This window comes from Serinus canaria, chromosome 1, assembly GCF_022539315.1.
Source record: "Serinus canaria isolate serCan28SL12 chromosome 1, serCan2020, whole genome shotgun sequence".
Taxonomy (NCBI): domain Eukaryota; kingdom Metazoa; phylum Chordata; class Aves; order Passeriformes; family Fringillidae; genus Serinus; species Serinus canaria.
The window spans coordinates 52,685,768-52,708,021 of NC_066313.1; the positions used below are offsets into that span (position 1 = coordinate 52,685,768).

The window sequence follows — 22,254 nt, forward strand, 5'->3', positions numbered from 1 at the left end:
CATTCATTTTGCAAAGAGAAGCTGTTCTTCAGCAGTTCCTAATTCTTAATTAAGTATTTTACTTAGTATTCTTCCTTAGTATTTTAGGTGTATGTGTGACAACAGCTATCAACATTTTTCACTTGCAGACAGATGAGGTTTGACTGTGCCTCAAGTTGCACCACAGGAAGGATAAACTGAGTATTAGGAAAAATTCCTTTACAGAAAGAGCAGTCAAGCATTGGCAAAGCTGCCCAGGGAAGTGGTTGAGTCACTGCCCCTGGAGGTATTTCAAAGATGTGCAGATATGTTGCTTAGGGACATGGTTTAGTGCTGGGTTAAGAGCTGGACTTGATCTTATAAGTCTTTTCCAACCTAAATGATTCTGTGATTCATACTGTTGGACATGTCTTTAGCTTTGATCCAAAACCCAAGCAACTATAGAGTAACTCAGAACATAGAATAGCCCAGGCTGGAAGGGACCCAAAAGATCATCTGGTGCAATCCTTCAGGGCAAAGTGAGCCTAGATGAGATTATCTAACATCCTCTCCAGTCGTACCTTGAAATCATCCAGTGATGGGGATACCACCACATTTCTGGGGAGGTTGTTCCAGTGATTACTTGATCTCACTGTGGAAAATTTCTTTCCTATACCAAGATGAAACCCCTTCCAGTGCACCTTGCAACTCTTGCCCCTTGTCATCTCAAGGTGGCTCCCTGTGAAGGGAGAACCTCCCTCCTCTCTGTAGTCAGGTTTTAAGTACTGGGAAACTGTAATGAGGTCCCTCTCAGCCTTCTCCAATGAGAAAATATGTAATTCCTTTAGATTTTCATTATAGGGCAGGTTCTCCAGCCCTTTCATAATTTTTGTGACTCTCCTTTGGACCAACTCCCACTCTGCCTGTCTTTTGTGAATTGTGTGGATCAGAACTGGACACAGCTCTCCCGGCGTGATCTGACACACGCTGAATATAGGGAAGATCTCTTATCTCTGCTAGCAATGCCACCTCTGAGTCAGCCCAGGATCCAGTTTGCCTGAAGGTCTATTTCAGCAAGGTTGCTCCTAGTCTATAGTGGGCTCCTTGGTTATTCCAGCCCAGGTGCAGAACTTGGCACTTGTCTTTGTTAAACTTCATACTGTTTTTGCTACCTCACTCTTCTAGCCTGTCCAGATGTTCCTGAAAGATGGCTTTGTCTTCTGATGTGCTCATCTGACCACTCCATGTGGTGTCACCAGCAAACTTGGTGAGGGTGCTTTCAATCCTATCCTCAAGATCAGTTGTGAAAATGAACAGCGTGGGGCCTCCTCTCCCTAGGAGTTCCTAGTTCAGACAGACTGCCAGCCTGACTAGAAACCACTGATCACCACCCTCTGAGTGCAGCCTGTTGGCCAGTTTTCTACTCATCTCACATAGCACCTATCCAGTTTGCTTCTTGCCAGTTTGGACAAGGAGAAGGCTGTGGGAAACTGCTGAATGCTTGCTGAAGTTCAGGTAAAGAACATCCACTGATCTCCTTGGACAAACAGGAAGTGTTACCTTGATGTAGGACATGATCAGCCTAGTCAGCCATCATTTACTTTTGGTGTAGGCTATTCCAAAGTGCCTGCTTTGTTTGTAGTATTTCCTAGGAAGACTTTTCCATTTATTTTGCAGGGACTGAAGCAAGATTAATGGGCTTGTAGTACCCTGGGTCCTGTTTTGGGTCCCTCCGGTAGATGGGGGGTATTACATTTGCCCTCTTCCAGATGTGTGGGATATCCCTTGATCTGCATCACTTTTCAAATGTTATGGATAGGGGTCTTGCAGCAATGTCAGCCACTTAACATCCAGAAGTGGACTAAGCCCTTCAAAAAGAACAAACCTTGTGACAGATACCTTATCATGTGATTTGGGGTCCAGTTATGCTGGTAAGGCAGAGGCAAAGAAGGTACTGAGAACTTCTGCTTTATTGGCATTATTAGTAACTTGCCTCTTTGCCCTGTTTAAGAATGGCCTCTGTATGCACTCCCTGTTCTTCTACTTCTCTCACATATCTGAAGAAGCATTTTATGTCATTCTTGTTATCTTTGGCCAATTTCAGTTCTAGTTGATCCTAAGCCTTTTTTACTTCAACTCTGCCTGTCCTGGCAAAGTTCTTGTAGTCCTTGGTGCCTATCTGATCATCTTCCCAGGGCCAGTACGCCTCTTTCTACCTTTTAACCACACCCAAAAGCACACAGTTTGGCCAGACTTCTTCCTGAACTAAAAGTTCAGCCCTCAAGCTTACTAGAACAGGCTCAGCACCATGGTAATATGGATGAGTTCCTAATAATTTTTTTTTTAATCAAGGCTGCTCCTTACCCAAACACCTTCATTGTGTTTACTATCAAAGAACCCATAGCTACACTCAGTAATATCACCCATGTATATATGAAACCAACCAGCCAAAAAAAACCAAAAAAACCTGGCTGTTAAGAACATGTACTTTTGACCTGGAATTTCAAGATACTTGCAACTGTATTACACCCTTGCAGAGGTTCTTATTGCTTCTGCAGAAACAATAATGCAGGTGCTCAGCCAACAGTTTTAAGAGATTGAAATTGTAAGAAACTGGCATCAAATTCTGTTTTCCTTAAAAAAGGCCCTCCCCACTTCTTAGTCAATCTCAAACTGGTCTGGTGCCCAAACATGTGAAAAAAATCTTACCCTAAATTTATATTTTGTACTACGCCTCAAATTCTTCACCGTGTAGGTAAGATCGTCACCATCATATTTTGGCTTGAAACCATATCCCTGCAGAATTAAATAGGATTATTTCAAACATTATCTTTGCAAACCAGAGGATCTAACATACTTCATACGAATAAATTACTGTTTCAAACTGCAATTATTATGCTTCCCTGACAAAATAGTAAGTGCACCTTGAGTATGTAAACACTTTTTTTTTTTTAAGAGGTGTGAAATAATAAACCATTTTCCAATCAGGAGAGGGGAAAAGATAAGTAAGAAAGACATATACAATGCCACTGGAAATTTTACCTAACACTTTCAAAGAATAGAACAGTACTGATTTTAAAACAAATGTTGTTAGTCTGAAATGACATCTAGAAGGATCACACTTCACGATGCAATTGCTTTGATCCAGCTCTTACAAGGCTTAACTTGCACACACAAACTCACAAAGTTATAACCAATTTAAAAGTCTTTGCAGAAATGGGGCTTAATAACACTAAACACAATTAAAAGAAGAAAGCTAGGTGGCCTGGTCACAGCAATGACAAGTCATTAGCTTAATTTCAGAAAATACAATTCCTTGTAGAATATTCTAGCAAAAGTTATCATTGCTACACTAATACAATAATGTATCAAACATAGTGAGAATAAGTATTCTAAACTTACTGAGTTCTCATCCTCCATCTCTAATATATATGAGATTCCTTCATCTGATGGTGTTCCTGAGGGTTTTGTCCACTGAAGGGATAACCAAGTAACTCCAGCATTAATCAGCAAAGGACTTGCTGGTGTGGTTGGGGCAGTGCCTGAGGTATGATACAGGACTTCTTCACTAAAATCACTGTTTAAAACAGACAGTATGTAAACTAACTAGACACAATAATTAATAGCTAAAAATCAAAATTCTTACTGAACACAGCTATGACAGTTTCTTGGAGATAAGAACAATGGAAATTGCAAGCTCTTGCATGCAAACAACTTATCTTGCCCATGAGTATGTCAGTAACAAAATATCTGAACAAGGTTAACATGTTCATAATTGAAAGATTCCTTTGTATGATGTAATTAAAATGTTTTGCTAACCAAAATGTTTTGGTTTTTCATATTAACTCAGTATTCTAAAATACTAAAGCTCTACATGCAATAATATACTAATACCACAGTGTCCTTCCTTTTTAAAGTGAAAACCTGAAGGCATAAAAACATTTAGGCAAGACTTGAAAACAAACTTTTCTTACGTGTTCTGAGCTTACTTTGTAGTATTGGTTTCTCTAGAGATCCAGAAAATAACAGAATAGTCTCATCATTCAGTGGTGAGCTACTTTAAGAGTTGATAAAATGAAAGTCTTATTGCAGAAAAAGAAGTAGAGTGTATACCAGTAAATATCCTAACACAACTGTTATCCTTATCTGATTTAGATTAGAAATATCTTGTGGTAAAAATACAAACAAATTACATATAAAGAGCTACTGTAAAACAGGGGAATGCAAAAGTCAGTGAACAGGTAGTATGCTTGCACAGATAGCCTGACATGCATCCAGTTAGACTAAAAAGGCCCAACTGCTCTCACCTGGCTTTGCTGCTTTACATCAGATCTGAAGAATCACAAGCCTAAAGCTAGTCTAGTTTTTTTTTTAACATATGAAACTAACTTAAAAGACATAACTTTAATCTAAAAGTTAAGGATTACCTAAGTGACTGTCAGTAAGCCCTGAAAATAAAACCCTCTGTTATAGCTTAAACAAAGATACCAGTAAAATATCTCATGTGCTTTGAACTCCACTTGCCTGAAAAATCTCAATAAAAAGATAACTCAATTTCACTTTCTTACTCAATCTATATTATAGTGATGCACATGTTATCAATTTGGTCTGCATTGAGGTATTTTTTAGCATTTAAAGGAAAAAAATCTTACACACAACACATTATCAATAGTGTTGATAGCACAGACAACAAACATATTGTCTGTGAGGACTGGCAAAGAGATGTGCAGCAAGAAGGGAAAAAGTAAAAAACAAGAGAAACCTTCCAAATTTGTGGAATAGCAATTTATTTTCTTGTAAGAAGTCACAAACAAGAAAATTTCTGGAATGGAAATCAAGTGATACCTACAATATATTTACTAAAAAAAAAAAATAACATTTTATAGGGAGCCTGAAGAAAGCATAAAGAGAGGTTAGATACAAGTAGTATGTCTAACTCTTTTCAAAACAAACTATTGAAGGAGTCACCTTACAAGTAGATATAAGGTAAAAAAATCCCACATCTTAAAAAGATTTCATCTCTAAACTTGCTTGAATCACTCCAAAATACACTGAAATAAACTAAAAGTTCCAGCCATAGCCATATTTGAACAACAAATAAACAATTCCCTCAGAAGTACAGTACTGTCTTTTAAAATAGATTTTATTTTTCCAGTTTTCTTTAACCATTGTTTCATGTAGGTTAGAATTAAATTCAAACATTATTAACTTAGAGATAAAATATCTGTTCTTCTTGGTAAAATTATTTAGACAAAATTCTGTCTCCAGATGCCTAATGTTCTCAACACTCTTCATAAGGGAAAAACAGGCACTCTACACTAATAAATATGATTTCAAGAGACTTCTTAATTAAATAATACAATAAAGACAATAAAGCACATCTTCAAAAGGCTATGAAATACTGATTTAAAAATCTATTCAGTGTGATTAGTTTAAGAAGGGTACTTAACCGATTAGTGTCTTCAAAGCTTACGCTGGAGGAATCTGTAATATGTACAGCTATTCCTAGAGGGTACAGCTACACTCAGATGTAGAAGGGGAACCAGAAGAGAGCCCAGGCACTGGAGCCTGCCTAACTGCCAGCTTCCTTCCTGTCTTTATTTTTAACAGTTCCAACTGAATCTCAACAAGACAAAGTCCAGGGGCAACTCAAGAGAATAATTAATTCCAGGAACATCATCCAGAAGGCAGTAATGTAATAAAGACTACTAGAGCACACCAAAAGTCTAGTCTACTACAGTGTCCTCTGACAGCAGCACAAAGCAGGTACTTAAGAAAAGACATAGGAACAGGCACCTTATGCAATGCATTCCCTGAGTAGTCTCCAAAGCCTCCCAATACATGCTTTAGATCTCCTGAGCCAGCTGTATTTTTCAGATACTTAACAGTCTGCAGCAGATTCCTTCTGCCCAGCATGAATTATGACCCTGGGTCTGGCGCCCTACTCCTTACACTGTTCTTTAACACTGGCCAAGCAGGCACTGTTCCTTCAAGCACCTCCTTCTGCCAGATAAAGGACACACAACACATACCCTCTATTTCATGCTATAAAACACCACTTAGTGAGATGCAGCACAATGTTCATAATATCTGAATTAGAAAAACAAACACAAAAAGCAATTTTATGTTGATGGAGAGGGAGGCTCCATTTTTATGCCCCACAGGAGCTCAAGGTCCAAGTACTACTAGGTAGCATGGACACCAGGAGTCTGTTGCAGAGGAGATGAGCGCTGGCAGTGTGATTGTTAGCCAGATGCATCTGCTTTGCCTGATGACCAAGAAGCCCACTCAAGAACTAGTGCACCCAGTAATGCAAGCATAACCTTACAAAATGTTTTTTTTTTCAAGTTCTTACTTATATTCTCCACTGAAGTCACAAGTCATTAATTAGAAAATTCAAAACAAAGTTTGGTGCTCTATAACATCTGAAAAGTAGTAATTAAAGGCATGCACCACATCTCCTAGGAATTGATAATAAGGGCTAGACCTTCCAAAGAATTCCTTGATATGGTAAAGTCATATTCTGTCTACTTCCCAGGGTAACAGGAGACTAACAGACAAATGAAGGGACAATATCCCAACAGCACAAAGGCTATCTGCAAAAGAATAATCCAGTCACACACTGTGAGTTAAACTAAGCAGTTGGACTAGATTATCACTCTAGGTCCCTTCCAACTGAAATATTATGTATTTTATATTCATTTTCAGACTATTTGGACAAAAGACCTTTTTCTTTAAATGCCACCACATGTTTTTCCTAAAGTAGCACACACATGGATGCATAAGCTTTCCATATTACGTATGTAATTGTAATAGCATTTACCTCATTCCCATGTCATTTTTGGCAGCTAGCCTAAAGGTGTACCCCATTGCTGGTGATAGTTTAGTGATCCTGTACTGCTTCTGTTGACCGTAATAACACTGGCAAAACTCTCCATTTCCTTTTCCCTAAAAAGTAGTAAGTTAATCATATTATTAACCTTATTACATATGCATCCATCAATTAAAGTACACACAAACATGAAGTAAAATCCTTTTCTGAAATTAAATATAACTCAAGAATCTCCATTTGGTGAGGCAGTAGCATATGAAACTTTGTATTAAATTAGCAGCTTTTTTCCTTCCTTTCCATTTCCCAGTTCCTTGGGGCTGAAAGAATAAAAGCCATGAAGGTACTGCACCTCTACCATCTCAGGATAGCTGTCCAGATAGAGACTGCAAGATCATTGCAGGGCCATAGTTGATCCACCCACTTATTAAAAAAGGAAGACTGCTACAGGAAAATGACCCTTCCATGTCAGCTCTTGAACCGATATTAGACTATGGGGAAAAGCCACTATTAAGAGTGGCAGAATAATGCAATTAAGATCCTTTTATTTTATATCCCCCCCCCAGAAAAAAACCACGGAGCAGTAACTGTATTTTAATAATTGCTTCAGGAATTACATTATTGTCACATGCCTCTAATCAAAAATCTTAATTTTGACATAACCTAATGTGCACAGTCACATACAGCTACTTAAAAAAATAGAAGATTAAAAATACAATAGAATAACTTGCTTACTTCATCCCATTCTAAAAGGTAACTGTGGATTTTGGAACCATTATCACAAGATGCCTGTAACAGGAAAACAGGAAAATTAGATTTCTAACTGGATACAAGACCACTTAAAAAATGCATGTATGGGCCAAACCACAAGAAGAACAGCGGAAGACAAGTAATGCTCCCCTTATATAATTCTTTCACATGCCAAGACACTCCTAGTTTAGTCACCATACAACGAATGCTTGTTCCATGTTTATGGGGTGGTTTCCTAATTTAGCCCTTAAAACGCACTGGGTACTGAACTCAGTAATTTTACCTTGAAAGACTCCTTGCTTTTCTGTGAATCCTTCTCTTTTTACTCAAGCCCACATTTAACCCAGTAAATCCACTTCAAATCAGGGAACTGTGCCTCAAATTAGTAGGTTTGACAAAAATTTTCAGTTTCAATAAACTGTTATTTTATTGATAAATCCACAATAATTCTGAAGAGTTTAAAATATTTCTTTTAAAGGCTGTAAAGCAATCCTTACCTTCCACTGAAGAGTAAGAGAATTTTTGGTCCGATTAGTTATCCTGGGCAGATTTGGAGCATCAGGTTCACAACTCGCTGTGGTAAAACTCTCTGCTTCTGAAGGGCTCCCTTTTACACAGTTGCATTCTACTTGGACTCTAAAATGGAAAAGAGTCAATAACATTTTGCTTCAAAATCTGTATAGTTTCCAAAGAAAACCAAGCATTTGGAATTAAGTTGCTGCCTTACTGCTTCATTATTAAAATGTCACTGTTATAAATAAATAACTGGGGGAAACATCTTGGTCAATAAAAGCAATAAGAAAGAAAAGAGTCCTTTACTTTGGATGTACATCATTACCATTGGTCAGCTTTAGTCTCACAATTATATTTGAAATATGTCTGTTATTAGCTGTACTTTGGTTGGAAAATAATGGTAGCATTTTGCAGGCTCATTATGTGTTGTAGAGATATAAACTTATATTATGAATAATTCTTCAGCAAGTGCTTTCGTCAGATGAATACGACAAAGCTGTCGATGTATTTTCAGAGTATCCTCTGCACTCAAATGAGTGTCCTGCTGAGTGTGTTCACCTTGTCCTTTCCTTTAGTAAGGCTATGAATTAGCTCTCCAAATACTTCAAAAGAGTGAATTTTGCTTCTGTCTCGAAGAGAAATGGCTTGTTTTTCAAAAGGCTTGTCTCCAAAAGGAAATACGGATACATTACTAATATCACTATATTAAATGATAATCATCTGGTCTCCCCCTGCCCCCTAAGCTGTGCAACTATGCCTTGCCTCTTCTTTGGTCAATGGTACACTACTTTCTCCTTATTCATCTGTTCCTTTGAAAAAAACCCAAAACCAAAATTCTCCAAAAAACCCTTTCCTCTGATTACCAATATAAGATCTGAGTTGCTAGCTTAAGAAGATACAAAAATCCGGATAAATTTTTGATGCATGAACAGCAAATCAAAGGAAATTTGACTTTATAGATTTCACAAACAGAGAGAAGACATTCAAACAGTGACTAAAGTTGAACACAAAGTTATTTGTGCTTGCATATGTAATATGTCAGTTATCTTGGTGGTTGAGTTGTTCCAGCCTTCATTGATTTTCTGCAGTGCTCATACTGGCAGAATTCTGTTTAGGAAGAGCTTGGATAGCCAAGCCACTGATTCCCATGTACTACCTCCAACAACCAGAATTAAGCAAGAAATTATATGAATGCAGCCTGATAGAAGAGGACTTAGACAGAAAAAAAATAATTCTAGGCACTGACCCTTATGCTACATGAATTTTCAACTTCAACCTTGTTGGATAAAATATATCTAAAAATACTAAAATAGGAACAAAATCACAGGTAAACACTTTCATAGGAAAGAGCTTAGTGCCAGCTTACCATTCATCCTTCTCCTGACCTTGTGCTCCAGGCAATACTGGGGCTCACATTAAACGAGAGCTGTGATAAGAACAGACCAACCCTCTTTTGCTTTACATTTGACAACCAAGACAATACTCTGAAAAACAGCTCTTGGAGGTGTAGACCCCTTCACACCAAAGGCTGGGAACCCAGCTCTCCCACCTGAGCAAATGTGAAGGCAAATCCTACCCTAAGCTTGATGTGGATGGAGGCAGAACATTGTTAACTGGGACCTATTCTCTGACACATTTCTGTTCCCTCTGCTTCCTACCAGCTGCCTCTAAATTGCTTCCCTTGGTCAGTACACAGGGATCTTGGGGTCCTGCCTCAAAAGAGGCAGGACATTCAGTCACGTCTAAGAAGGTACTCTACATTTGCCACTACCTCCTGAAAAGGCACTCTTTTACGGAGGCCTTCACTTCTGCCTTTACAATGTTATTTCTTTGTAAACTGCTGTATTCACACTATTTTTTTTTTAAACCAAGAATCACAGAGTAATTTGGGTTGGAATAGACCTTTAAAGGTCAACTTGTCCAAACTCCCCTGCAATAAACAGAGACATCTTTAACTAGATCAGGCTGCTTAGAGCCCTGCCCAACCTCTCCCTGAATGGTTTCCAGGGATGGGGCATCCACCATCTCTCTGGGCAAGCTGTTCCAGTGTTTTACCACCCTCAGTGCAAAATATTTCTTCCATATATCTAGTCTAAATCTACCCTCTTTTAGTTCTAAACCATTATCTCTTGTGCTATCACAAGAGGTCGTAGTAAAAAGTCTGTCTCCATCTTTCTTACAGGCCCCCGTTAAGTACGGAGTTTTCTCCAGGATGAACAACTTTTGTTGGCCCTACTCCAGAGCTACTCTAACAGGTGACCATCCTTCTCAGGATGGGGATCCCAGAGCTGAACACAGGACTCTGGGTGGGGTCTCACCAGAGCAGAGCAGAAGGGCAGAACCACCTCCCTCACTCTGCTGGCCATGCTGTTTTTGATGCTGCCCAGGACACAACTGGCTTTTTGAGCTGCAAGCGCACATTGTCAGGTCATGCCCAGCTGGCCAGCCACCAGGACCACGACATCCTTCTTGGCAGGGCTGCTCTCAATTCCTTCATCCTGCAGCCTGTGTTGATACCAGGGCTGCCTGGACCCAAGGGCAGCAACTTGCACTTGGCCTTGTTGAACCTCCTGAGGTTCCCACGGCCTCACTGCTCAAGCTTGTCCAGGTCTCTCTGGGTGGCATCCCATCCTCCAGGTGTGTCAACTGCACCACTTGGTGGCTGACACTGCAACTGCTTGGTGCTTTCTGCTGGAAGCTCACTCAATCCCACTGTCTATATCACTGATGAAGATATTTGACAGTACCAGTCCAAGATGGGACCCTGTGGGACACCACTTGTCACTAATCTCTATCTGGACATTGAACCATTGACCACTATTCTGTGAATGTGACTGACCAAACAATTCTTCATCCACCAAGAGGGACACTGTGAGGGACTATCTCAAAGGTCTTACAGAAGTTCAGACAGCTAAGATCTGCAGTCTCCTTGTCCACTGAATACAAGTCACTTGCTCATAGGCCACTTGGTTCTTCAGGCAGGACTTGCATTTGGTGAAGCTGTGCTGGCTGTCCTGAATCACCTCCTTGTCCTTCACGTGCCTTATCATGGCTTTTAGAAGGATCTGTTCCATGATCCTCCCATGCACAGAAGTGAGGCTGACAGGTTGGTAGTTCCCACAGTCTCCCTTCCTAACCTTTAAAAAAACTGGTGCAGTGTTTTCCTTTTTTCAGTCACACAGGACTTCACCTGGTTGCCATGACTTTTCAAATACGATGAAGAGTGGCTTCGCAACTACATTAGCTAAGTCCCTCAGGACTCTGGGATGAATCTCATCTGATGCAGACTTACATCCACGTTCTCAGATGGTCTCAAACATGATCTTCTCTCACTCCCTCAGTCCTTGTCTCCACTGGAGAGGTGTGAGAAGAGAAGTTGCCAGTGAAGACTAAGGCAAAAAGTCTCTACCTCAGCCTTTTCCTCATCCATAGTTACCAGTTTTTCAGTTGTGTTCGTTTGGGAGGATACACTTTCTCTGACCTTTGTTTCTGGCTGACAAAGCTATAGAAGCTTTTAGTCTTTGCATCCCTTGCCAAGTTCAGCTCCAGATGACCCTCTAATATCAAAAAAAAAAAAAAGAGGGAAGAATGACACCTAACCACATCTTCCCAATCCTTTGCTATTTCTTCTGACCTACTGAAGTAGTCAATTCTGCTAGAAGGGTCAAATTACACTGAGCTGGGGGCACATTTTGTCATGCATATGGGGTCAGGTTCACTGGTCTACTGAAGCCAAGTAAAAGTAGCACAATATGACCTTTAGGTGGCCAAGCAGGGAGCATCTTCCAGGGAGAGGTACTTTCTCCTGCTGCTTGTCGGAAATTGAAAAGCAGCATCTGTGCCTAGCTCCAAGGACAGAAAAATGTGACTGTGCTAGCATAAAGGAAAGACCATGAATGGAGGATGAATGTGCACCAATCTTGCCTTATGTTGTCCAAAATGGACTGAGTGGTCAGCTAAGTTAAAAATGTTGAGTGTGACTCAAAAGAGGGTGAGAAGTGGTTAAGACCATCTCTGAAGACTTAGGAAAATACACAATGAAACTTTTAAAACATTTCCTAAATTAAACATTTCCTAAATTTCACTAAATTTAATGAAGAGAAAGTGAGATACTCACTTTGCATGGTAATCAGTTGCTGGCCTGAGATCATTTACAGTAACCTTATTTTCTTCTCCACTGGAAAGAGATAAAAGTTTGTTTTAAAGACTGCTTCATTTATAAAAAAAGACATGTATCATTTAACTCAACACACCTTCTATGAAATATATTTGCTAAGAGTTTGTCTTTTACTAAATACAGCAACGTGTAAATGCATTTATCTCTGAATTTTAGAGGTTTCATGTGTTATTCCTGTTCTTTTGCCCTGGTGGTTTTGGGGGTACTTTTTTGTTTGCAGCTTTCTGAAGAGTAGCCATTATTTTCTTCTTTACTTAGTAAGACAAGCTGCATGTGCATGCATGTATGTTATTACTCAAAAAAAAACACTGAAGTACTGGAGCATACAGCAGCTCAGTCCAGCCTTGCAAAAACCATTATCTAAAACTGTACCTGACTGCACATACCTACCTGTTAGAGCCTAGGAAACAGAAAAGGCACCAAAACAACATCTGTTAGTCTGCTTTTGCTGACATAAGCTTATCTTAGCAAAGGTCATTTCTCTGCTTCTAGTTTCTTGGATAGGAATACTCAACTTTCAATTGCATGAAATCCATGGAAGGTGACTAAGATAAACTAGCTAGATACAAAGGTTTATAACTGTTAGAGAACTCTATACTCTTAATTCTGTATTTTACTGTCATATTTCCCCAAATTGCAAAAAACTGACTGAAAACCATTGTGTTAGGAATGAAACAACTGAAGAGTTTTGTTTGCTTTGCTGCTGCTATGAGCTGTGTTCTGTGTGAATTTGCCTTTTTTTATTTAATATCATAAGACTGTCTCCTACCAAGATCAATTTTAATGAAGGGAGGGATAACCCTACTGGGAGGAAGAGCATGTGCAGACATAAAAAGTAATAAATACAATTTATTTTTCTCACTACTTGTATGTCTCACTATGTGAGAACTCATGGGTGTCTAGTGCAGCTGGTTGAAACACAGCAAAAGAGATATTAAAATATGCTTCCAACAGGTAAGAACAAAATCTTCACATTCCAGTCGATGGCAGAGACTTCAGTAATAAAATAAAATTAATTCTACTGAACAAAAGGGTAGCTAATTTCAAAACAGAAGTCACACAAAACTCCTGATTATTTAACTTTCTGAACAACAAGCAGATTTTTAATGAGGTTTTAAGCCTCATATTTCAATGCAGCAGTGACTAAATAAAAATAGCCAACACCTACATGTACACAGTTTTGTACTTTCCATCTTTCCCAGTACTTGAAATCATCACTTCATAAGTATAAACCTCTGGTATGTCATTCTTGCCTGTGTCTTCTCCGGTATCACTGGATGGAGGAGACCACATCAGCAGTGCTGTTCTTGCCTGAATATCTGATACCTGTAGAAACACAAAGTTTTGAGATCTCTGCCATTTAAATTCTATTGTATCTAAATGTTACTTTGCCACAAATGATCAAAGAAGAGAAAGCAAAATCACATACTATTAGCAAATCAGAGTACTCATACTGCTACACTAGCTACTAACTAGATTTTACAGATGAAATCAGGTTGAAAATGCAAGGAATGTAATGAGAAAAATGCAATGCCAGGCAGGGGGCTGAGGGCAGAGACACCTGTTGGTACATAACGCCACCCAGTGGGCCGCTGAAACATGGACCAGAACATTGGCCAGGCACAGGGATGGCAAAGCACATCACAGGACAGCAGGCACTCCATTAAACTATGCTTCTGGCACCTTTCTCTTGGAAGCCACTGGTACTATGACTTTTTTAACACCTTCTTGTTTCTTATGAAATACAGGGAGATAAAGGCATGTTCACAAGGTCCATGTACATACACATAGAGACAATACCCTGAAGAACTTCTGCGGTCATGTTTACCTGAGCACCCCACCCATTGCAAAAAGGCCTGGATAAAAACAGTTGGTGTGACAGAAATAGAAGTATAACCAGTGTGTGACCTCCAACTATCCAACAAGTGGTCCCAGCAGACTAATCATGCTAAAGGACAGTGACCCTCAGGTGGGTTAAATGGAAACAGAGAATCAATCACAAGGCACTCCTGAAACACAGAAATCATCAGCTTTAGAAGCGTAGAGGTAGCATGAAATTGGTAATGGGGGAGGCGGGTAAGAGATGCTGGAATGGAATAGAGCAATGATCAAAATCTGGCCTAACAGTGTGAGAAACTGCCCTGCCTACCACTGCTGCCTCCATCCAGGCCTGATGGATGCTGTGCACCGCAGCTGGTGCAACAGCATTTTGGGGCACAGCAGGCACAGATTCACAGCTCAGGGGAGTGCATGTGACCTGGTGGAGAGCCTTCTCAAAGGCCTGTGGATTAGCAGACTGCAGAGAACAAGAGATTCTAGGGAACAATGCAGTCACACACAAAGCTATTGAAACAGCCACGTCTTCCAAAGAAGATACATGACTAGGGGCACCCACACTCTCAAAAGAATGGGCACTGTCTGAAACCTGTATGTGCTGCAAAGGGCTGAGGATGCTTGTATGCTTGTAGGTGAGTGCACAGGTGCATGCAGGTTTAGGATCTGTTATAGAAGAACTTGTGGCTGTTCCTAAGTATTGCACATCTGCTATTGTGGTTTATGTGTTGCACCCACCTACTGTTTCCAATAATTTAACAGAGAACTCAAAACACATTTTGTTACATGAAATGACTAGTTTTACAATATGATCGTAGTGTATGTCTATTTTGGGAATAATTGCTTTTGAAAATCTATTACCAGAGTATCAGAATCAAAAAGCTATCTTCACAACTGGTGCTCTCAAATTGCTATAATCTACTAAAACTAAAAAACTGAATAGGTCAGATTCAAGAACGAAGCAGAGAGGACATGACTTATTGACAGCAAACAGAAAGGAAGAAAAATCACACTATGTGAGCCTCAGTGTCTTGGAAATGATGTCACTAAACCATTATGGACTAGCAGGACATGATAACCTCAAAGGGATCAAATGCTGGTATGACTAAACACTGAAGTTTCTCTTTAAAATCTGGTAAGAAAAATTCCACTTCTATCTTGATGCAATCACCAACTAGATTAACACCATCTATAACCACTGCAGTAAAATTCTAGCGTTTCTGGAAGTCTCTGGAGTTGTGGGAAGCATCTGATAAAGTTCCCTCCTGGACAATCTTTACCCCACCCTCCTAAGTTGCACCAAGTGGCAGGAGATCCTGAAGGAAAAAAATACAGGTTCCCCAAGGACCTACTGTACTTCAGGACTATTAGATCTATTTTAAGATGAGCTGTTCCTAGTTTAGCTACTTTAACAGTTGAATTTTTTTTCCCCAGTGTCCAGGCAGTGTCTCTCTTACTACCAGCTAAGCCTACTAGTCCTAGCCACCATGGAATTGAACATAAATCTCTTTCCTTCCTTTTGCAGTTGTTTCTCATGCATTTGAAGACTGTCAGCATTTGAGTTTTCCCTCACCTATAAAATCTGATAATTCTCACTGTTCTCCTTATCTCCTAGTGATTCATTTTCTTTAGTGCTTTGCCCAGAACTGCCCAGAAGACCCCATCTAACACTTTCCTAATGCCAAACTGCCACCTGACATATTACATTTCCTTCGTGCACAGGATATTTTTTACCTCTGTGAGACTTAAGGAAAAATAAGAGTTTTTGAAGAGCCAAGATTTAAGATCAGAAGAATCCAAGCACTATTATGTGCTCTGAGACACTTGGGAGTGGCTATTTCAAAAAACTTGGCATTACTGATTACTTTGTATGCTTATGCAAACAGCAGCAATGGATTCTGGTTGCAACTCTGAAAACTATGTGCTTCTGTAAAGCACAGTCTAATACTTGGGTGAGGCTCTAGCACTGTGGAAACAAGAGGTGAGCACGCCTTCATTAGCAATCCAGTTCACCAAAGTGAATCTCCTCATTAAATATGTTACACATGCCATTTGGGTCAAACAAAAGAGCACTTATAGCATGTGCAATCCGGATTGCATTCACAGTAACCCGAGACACTTAACTGAGAGTGAGGTGCATCACATGCCAGAAGTCTGCAGACACAGAACCAGAAATATTATGTTCTCCGAAGGGATTTACATGCTATATAACCAACCCTCAAATTCTCAGCTTTTATTGCCTCTTATTAAATATTCAGCCTTCTGCATCATTCTTCATTTGGCTTTTGCCTTTTCAGGTCTTTTTTTTTTGCTTTGTTATTTGGTTAAGAGACATGACAGCTGGTGAAGGCTTTGCTCAAACACCAAGGTGCAATCTGCAGAACCACTCCAATTTACATCTGTATATAAATAATTCAAGACCCCTAAGCAGAAGGCTCATCTGCTGTCAGTATCATGCAATCAACTTGACTTAACACTGCCATGCATGGAAGGATGAGGGATCCATACGGGGAAAAGTTCAAGGAAGTCAGAATCAAACAGGAGTTTGGAGATAGCAAAATTGATGCATCCCATACTGCACAGAACTGAAAGGTATTTGTGAATGAAAGATCATGACAGAGACCACCACCTCATTTAGATGTGCATGTCCTGGACCCGGGCACTGAGACATGGGACAGCTCAGAACAGGTCATAGCCTTCAGCACTGCTCCTGGCTTTCTGGAGTAGGACACGGTGCAATGGACACTGGACAGCACCCTGTATGATCATCTGGTTGTATGGCCACGACCACAGCCTGTACTGCCCGTGCCAGAATAGCTCACCCAGGGAACAGAGTACTGATGATCCATCAGAAACCACAATCCTCATAGTGAGTGCTTCAACCAAAACATTAATAAAAAACCTTCAGGAATATTTCTGATGAAATATTTCTGATGAAATATGAAGTGAAGAGAAGGTGTGAAAAAAACAATGTCCTGGTTCATTTGAGGGAAAGTGAGGAAAACATTTCCTGGATGAAACTGCAGGAGGGTGGCTTGAGATCCTGCAAGGCCCAAGCAGGTAACACAGACACCTATTACACCACACCACACCGCCCCCAAGCTGCAACTTCCACCCTCTCACAGCCCTGACAGTCCCTTGCCTTTATAAAGCATAAGCCTCTCCAAGTCCTGGAAGCCTGGCTTTCTGCCTTGTGAACACGCTGAATCTGTAGCAGAGTACCACTGCCTGTGCCTGTGATGCCTTCAGAGGCCTGCAGAGATCACTCGTGGCACACAGCTATGTGCAATGACGTCTAAGCAAGATCACGGTGGGGAGAGGAACTAGGGCACTTGTCTAAAAGGCACGGGTGGTTGAGGGCAGAAGGAAGTGAAAGAAAAGATGATAGTACTGGCACTGCACTGCTCCTTCCTATGTCATCAGCAACACAGCACAAGAACACACTTGTTGATCTGTTCTTCTCACAGTCTCATTCAGAGAGAGTTCAGAGCTCTCCTTGGCAATGCAGTCATTTTTAACATCCCAATTTCAGACAGCTCCCACCTCCATGCTGCTTAGCCACCAATGACACAGGAGCACTAAAGACATGTCAACCCATCCTGATACTTGGACACAGCAGGATACCAGGTGTTCAGGACTTCCTCTATACAATCCCTGCTCAGTGCTTGGACAACCACAGAATTACAGACAGAATGGCTGAAGTTGGAAGGGACCCCTGGAGGTCAGCTGGTCCAACTCCCTTGTTTAAGCAGGGCCATGTAAAGCCGGCTGCCCGGAACTATGTCCAGACAGCTTTTCAGTATCTCCAAAGAGGGAGTCTCCATAAACTCTCTGGCCAAGTTGTGCCAGAGCTGACATCCTCACAGTACAGAAATGTTTCCTGATGTTTAGAGGGAACCTCCTGTGTTTCAGTTTAGGCCCATTGCCTCTGGTTCTGATGCTGGGCACACTGAAAAGAGCCTGGCTCCATCCTCTGTGCACTTGCCTTGCAGATATCTATATACATTGATAAGATCCCCTCTGAGCCTTCACTTCTCCAGGCTAAACAGCCCCAGCTCTCTTGGCCTCTCCTCATCAGGCTGTAAAGAAACATATGAAAGAAGAATCAAGACTAGGGCACTAAACTGGGGCGAGGTTGCCTGGAAAGTGAAGGGAGAAAGGTAGGTAGCAGATGATTGGAGAAAGTAGCTAACTGACTGGACAAGCTCATGGCAAGCTCTTCCTGGAGTTTCAGTTGTATGGACTACGCTACAACAGGGAACACAGACTGATTTCACTCAGGCAAGATGGTGGATTCATGATTGTGGTGAAGATTTTTGGAAAAAAATGTGCAAATCTTCACAGCGAGGTTGGGACCAGGGAAAGTCCAGACAATGAAAGAAAAAAACCACTGGCCTGCTCTAAAATTCAAGAAACTCCTGAATTTGGCAACAAAGCTTTAAAGAGTATCTACACAAAAATATGCATCAGTTTTATAAACTGAAAATATGCTGATAAATTTTCAAGCAGGTAGGTCAGAAGTCCACTGCTGACAGTCACCTCCTGTGGTGAATTTTATGCCTCTCTTCCCTGAAGCTGCCAAAAACTCTTAAAAGAGAAATAGATCATATTTTTTCTTTGCTTTGCAAGTAAGGTTTTACAAAACCTCATTTTTGGTGATGTTTCCAAAACTTTGCCAGGTATCTCTCATGCCTAGAGATATGTGGTATGTAAAATTGATTCCTGAACAGTTAATACTAAACAAAGTTGCAGGAAATTGAGAACAGATTCTGCAGTATAATATTATGTTAAGCATCATATTCCATTAAGCAGCATTCATTATGCTACTGGCAATGTATCTATATGTTTTTTAAATAATTCTTCTAATACTGAGATTCACAGGATAGCCAGGAAGAATTCTGCAGTATATGTATCAAGACAATTTTAGTTTTATAAATGTTAATACACTAAAAATTGCTCTGGTTGTTTACAGTAAAGTGACTGGAAGTTAAGTGAATTTGCTTTAGTATGGAAAATTAAAGACTGTTTAAACTTAAGAGAGAGAAACGGAGGTGTGACTGTAAAATAGCAACAGATATATTCTGATTTTATGGAAAGCTTTTGTTACTTACCACTGGCTTGGCTATATTAGAAAGAAGTGCTTCCAATGCTTTTGTTTCTTCATCCTTTTCTTAAAAAACAAAATCAAAGCAAAAGAGAAGTACCCATGAATATTGTGCAGTAACTTTACACTGAAAGAGCTCTTCAAATTCAACTTTACACTGAAAGAGCTCTTCAATTCACAGAGAAGAAAGCATTTATAAAGTAGAACATCTTGCTAACTTGCATTCACCTAGGACAACATGAAACCAATTAAGCTTCTGAAGAAGTTGTTAATATAAAACTATTTCTAAAGCCCTTCTGTGCTTTATGGAATACAGACAGCCTGGTTATAATTTAATAATGTATAACTAAACCCACTGCTGCTCTGGAGAACTTAAGATCTTGGATATTTCCCACAGGTTTCTCTTTGGATGTAGATGCAGACAGGTTACAGTAGTTTAAATATGTTGTTGCTCGTCAGCTGGAAGCCTACGGGCAACACTGCGGGTCTTCCTCAATTGCAAGGGAAACACTCTAAGGTGTTTTCTGCCAGCTGAAGGTATAGCTTTATAAAGGTATGAGCTTTATAAATGATTTATTGTTTACAGAAAGCATTTTGTCTGCTTTTCTCACATAATATTTTAATTTATTATCTCAGTGTAAGTGAACAGGCTACTCAGTTTGGAAGGTGTGTCCGGCATTTTTAATTCCTTTAACCTGCCTTAAACTAAACATAAAAGAAAAACAAAATTCTTCAAAAAACATAGATAAAATCTATTTGCAACTCTGTTTCCAAGATGGTTTATGCTGTTGAAACAAATAAAATGCATTTCTGACTTGTATGACAACATTAAGTCACCGCCTTCTGTTTGACAAGTCTAAGTCTCAGTACATGATTTTCCCCAATGCCTCCTAAAATAATTTTGAGAAGAGGACATTCCCATTTTTCATTTAACATACTTTGAAGGAAACATCACCACAATTTTTGTAACATGTAAACAACAGTACATTTCATCACTTGTGCCTTGTTAAAGTTAGCTCACAGATAAACACCAACAAACAGAAAGTAAACTGAAGTCGAACGGAAAGTAAACTGCTACTCTGGAACTATAGTGACAAATATTCAGGTTTGGAGCAATAGTTCCCAACTTCTGATTTTCGGCTGTATCTCAAATGTCACCTTTGGTACTAAGCTTGCACAGGATATCATCTACACATGTTTTTAAACGGTTCTCATAGGTTGAGATTTCCTGGAATCAATTAGATGTACTTTCTTCACAATTCACTTAATTTTCAGCAATCTAACGTACATTGGCACAAAATTATTATCTCAAAGCAAACTTTAGAGCATTGAGAAAAATCATGATTTATTTCCCTTAGCATCACCAATTACAGTTCCTTATTCTGAGAACACTGCTCCTGGCTGATGACAAGTCTTTGATGTTATGTTCACAATCTGAAGGACTATGGCAGAGACCTCAAAGTTGCAAAGTGACACATCGTTAGATTTGACAATGACTGTATGACTGAGTGAATTCAATCCATCTATGAGATCACAAGCTTTCCAGTGAAATAAAGATATTAATAATAAGCACACTCCCTATGGTAGTGTCTTAGAAAACATGAACTCACAGGAAGTCTCGTGAGGACCAGCCTTTTTCTACAAGGGCCTTTCAACAGCAAGTGGGTAGCGATAGAGCAACTTTATGTAACAGCAGTATCTCTTTTACAAAATATTCTTTGTCAAGTTGGATGGATACTTTCTGATTCAGATACTCGATTCTTTTCCATGTTTTCTACAATATCAAACAGGCCATCAATATTCAGTGATTCCTTAAAATGCAAGCACTCTGAACAAAGCAGAGATTTTTCTTTAAACAGTGTCATGAAGTGTGACTCATAATATTTCCTCAAATTTATGTGGAGACTTCCGTACCAGTAGTTTTTGTTTTCTCAGGCTCACATTCCCATGTGATGAGCAGACTCATCATCCTTAACTCCACTATATGTAAGTCAGGGCACTTAGAGGCAGCTACTCAACTTCAAGACTGTCAAAGTGTGGTGTTCTAGTTAAAAAAATTATGTTCAGACACAACAACAACAACAACAATACGATTATTTGTCTAGTCCAGACACTGGACTTGATATATTAATATGTGTGTATAAGCAGTATTTTTGATAACACCTACCTTCTACTTCTGTGTCTGTCTGAGAATTGCTTTTTCCTTTACCCAAAGACTTGCATTTGGTAGAACCTGTGCTTATTCCAGCTGCGTCCTGTCCTTTTGTAAGTCCATTAGGTTCACTTGTAGGAGAAGGACATTTCTGAGGAGATGATGGAGGACTGTTTAACTTATCCTTCTGAGTTCCATGTCGATCTTTTAACTTTTTTTGTAACCTTTCATATGTTTTACTAGACCTTTCATCTCTAAAGTTGGATCTTCCGTGAGCAGGCAGAGTATCTAAATGAAGGAAAGAAAAACAAACTCTTAAGAACCAAATATAATTTTAAAATCTACCAAATAATGCTATGTAAGTTAAATGTGAACCAGTGTGTAAAATTATATCTCTACTCCTATTTGAAATCTGAAGTGTCCAGCAGGTAAACTGATACACATTAAATTGACTTTAACAATATGTTAGGGAAGAGAGTGTAATCTCTCCCTCCCCCATATTTTCTCCACATAAAAATTATTCTTGAAATGTTTCTATGATCTTCCTTGAGCTGTGAGGTACAGGATAAAATGATACAGAAAAAATGTGCTACTTTACTACACTGGAGGAGGTTTGATCTAATGTTGAATAAAAAAAATCCATTAAGTTTTGGAATGCAATACTTTACTAATACTTTAATGATGCTTCAGCAGGAATCAACAGGGAAAACACCTACAAAAGCATAGAAACATAGAACCTGTGTTCTATGGGGCAGTGTAAAGACACTAAAACACGGAAGACAGCTTGGGCAGGCCTTGTAACAGTAACCCCAGGCATTGCTACAGTAGCACCGAAGTCTCATCTGTAAGTCACAATTGCCTTTGGAAAAAAGTCAGTACCGGACTACTGACAGCATTAAACTGTGAACTGCTGAACTCCTCTGTCCAGTTCTAACATT

The 22,254-nt window shown here is 39.6% G+C and overlaps 1 protein-coding gene across 6 annotated transcripts in view; it reads right to left on the bottom strand.

Moving 5' to 3' along the window:
- Window positions 1–22,254, bottom strand: part of FNDC3A (fibronectin type III domain containing 3A) — a 109,391-nt gene that overhangs the window by 20,027 nt on the left and 67,110 nt on the right. For all 6 annotated transcript variants that reach the window (XM_050970625.1, XM_009102935.4, XM_050970643.1 and 3 more), the window contains 9 exons: window positions 21,332–21,604; window positions 19,172–19,230; window positions 13,396–13,553; window positions 12,168–12,227; window positions 8,035–8,173; window positions 7,523–7,576; window positions 6,782–6,906; window positions 3,361–3,535; window positions 2,668–2,754 (listed from right to left, as the gene is read on the bottom strand). In XM_050970625.1, coding sequence (XP_050826582.1) covers window positions 2,668–2,754; window positions 3,361–3,535; window positions 6,782–6,906; window positions 7,523–7,576; window positions 8,035–8,173; window positions 12,168–12,227; window positions 13,396–13,553; window positions 19,172–19,230; window positions 21,332–21,604 — 1,130 coding nt within the window. The remainder of the gene's footprint in view (window positions 1–2,667; window positions 2,755–3,360; window positions 3,536–6,781; window positions 6,907–7,522; window positions 7,577–8,034; window positions 8,174–12,167; window positions 12,228–13,395; window positions 13,554–19,171; window positions 19,231–21,331; window positions 21,605–22,254) is intronic.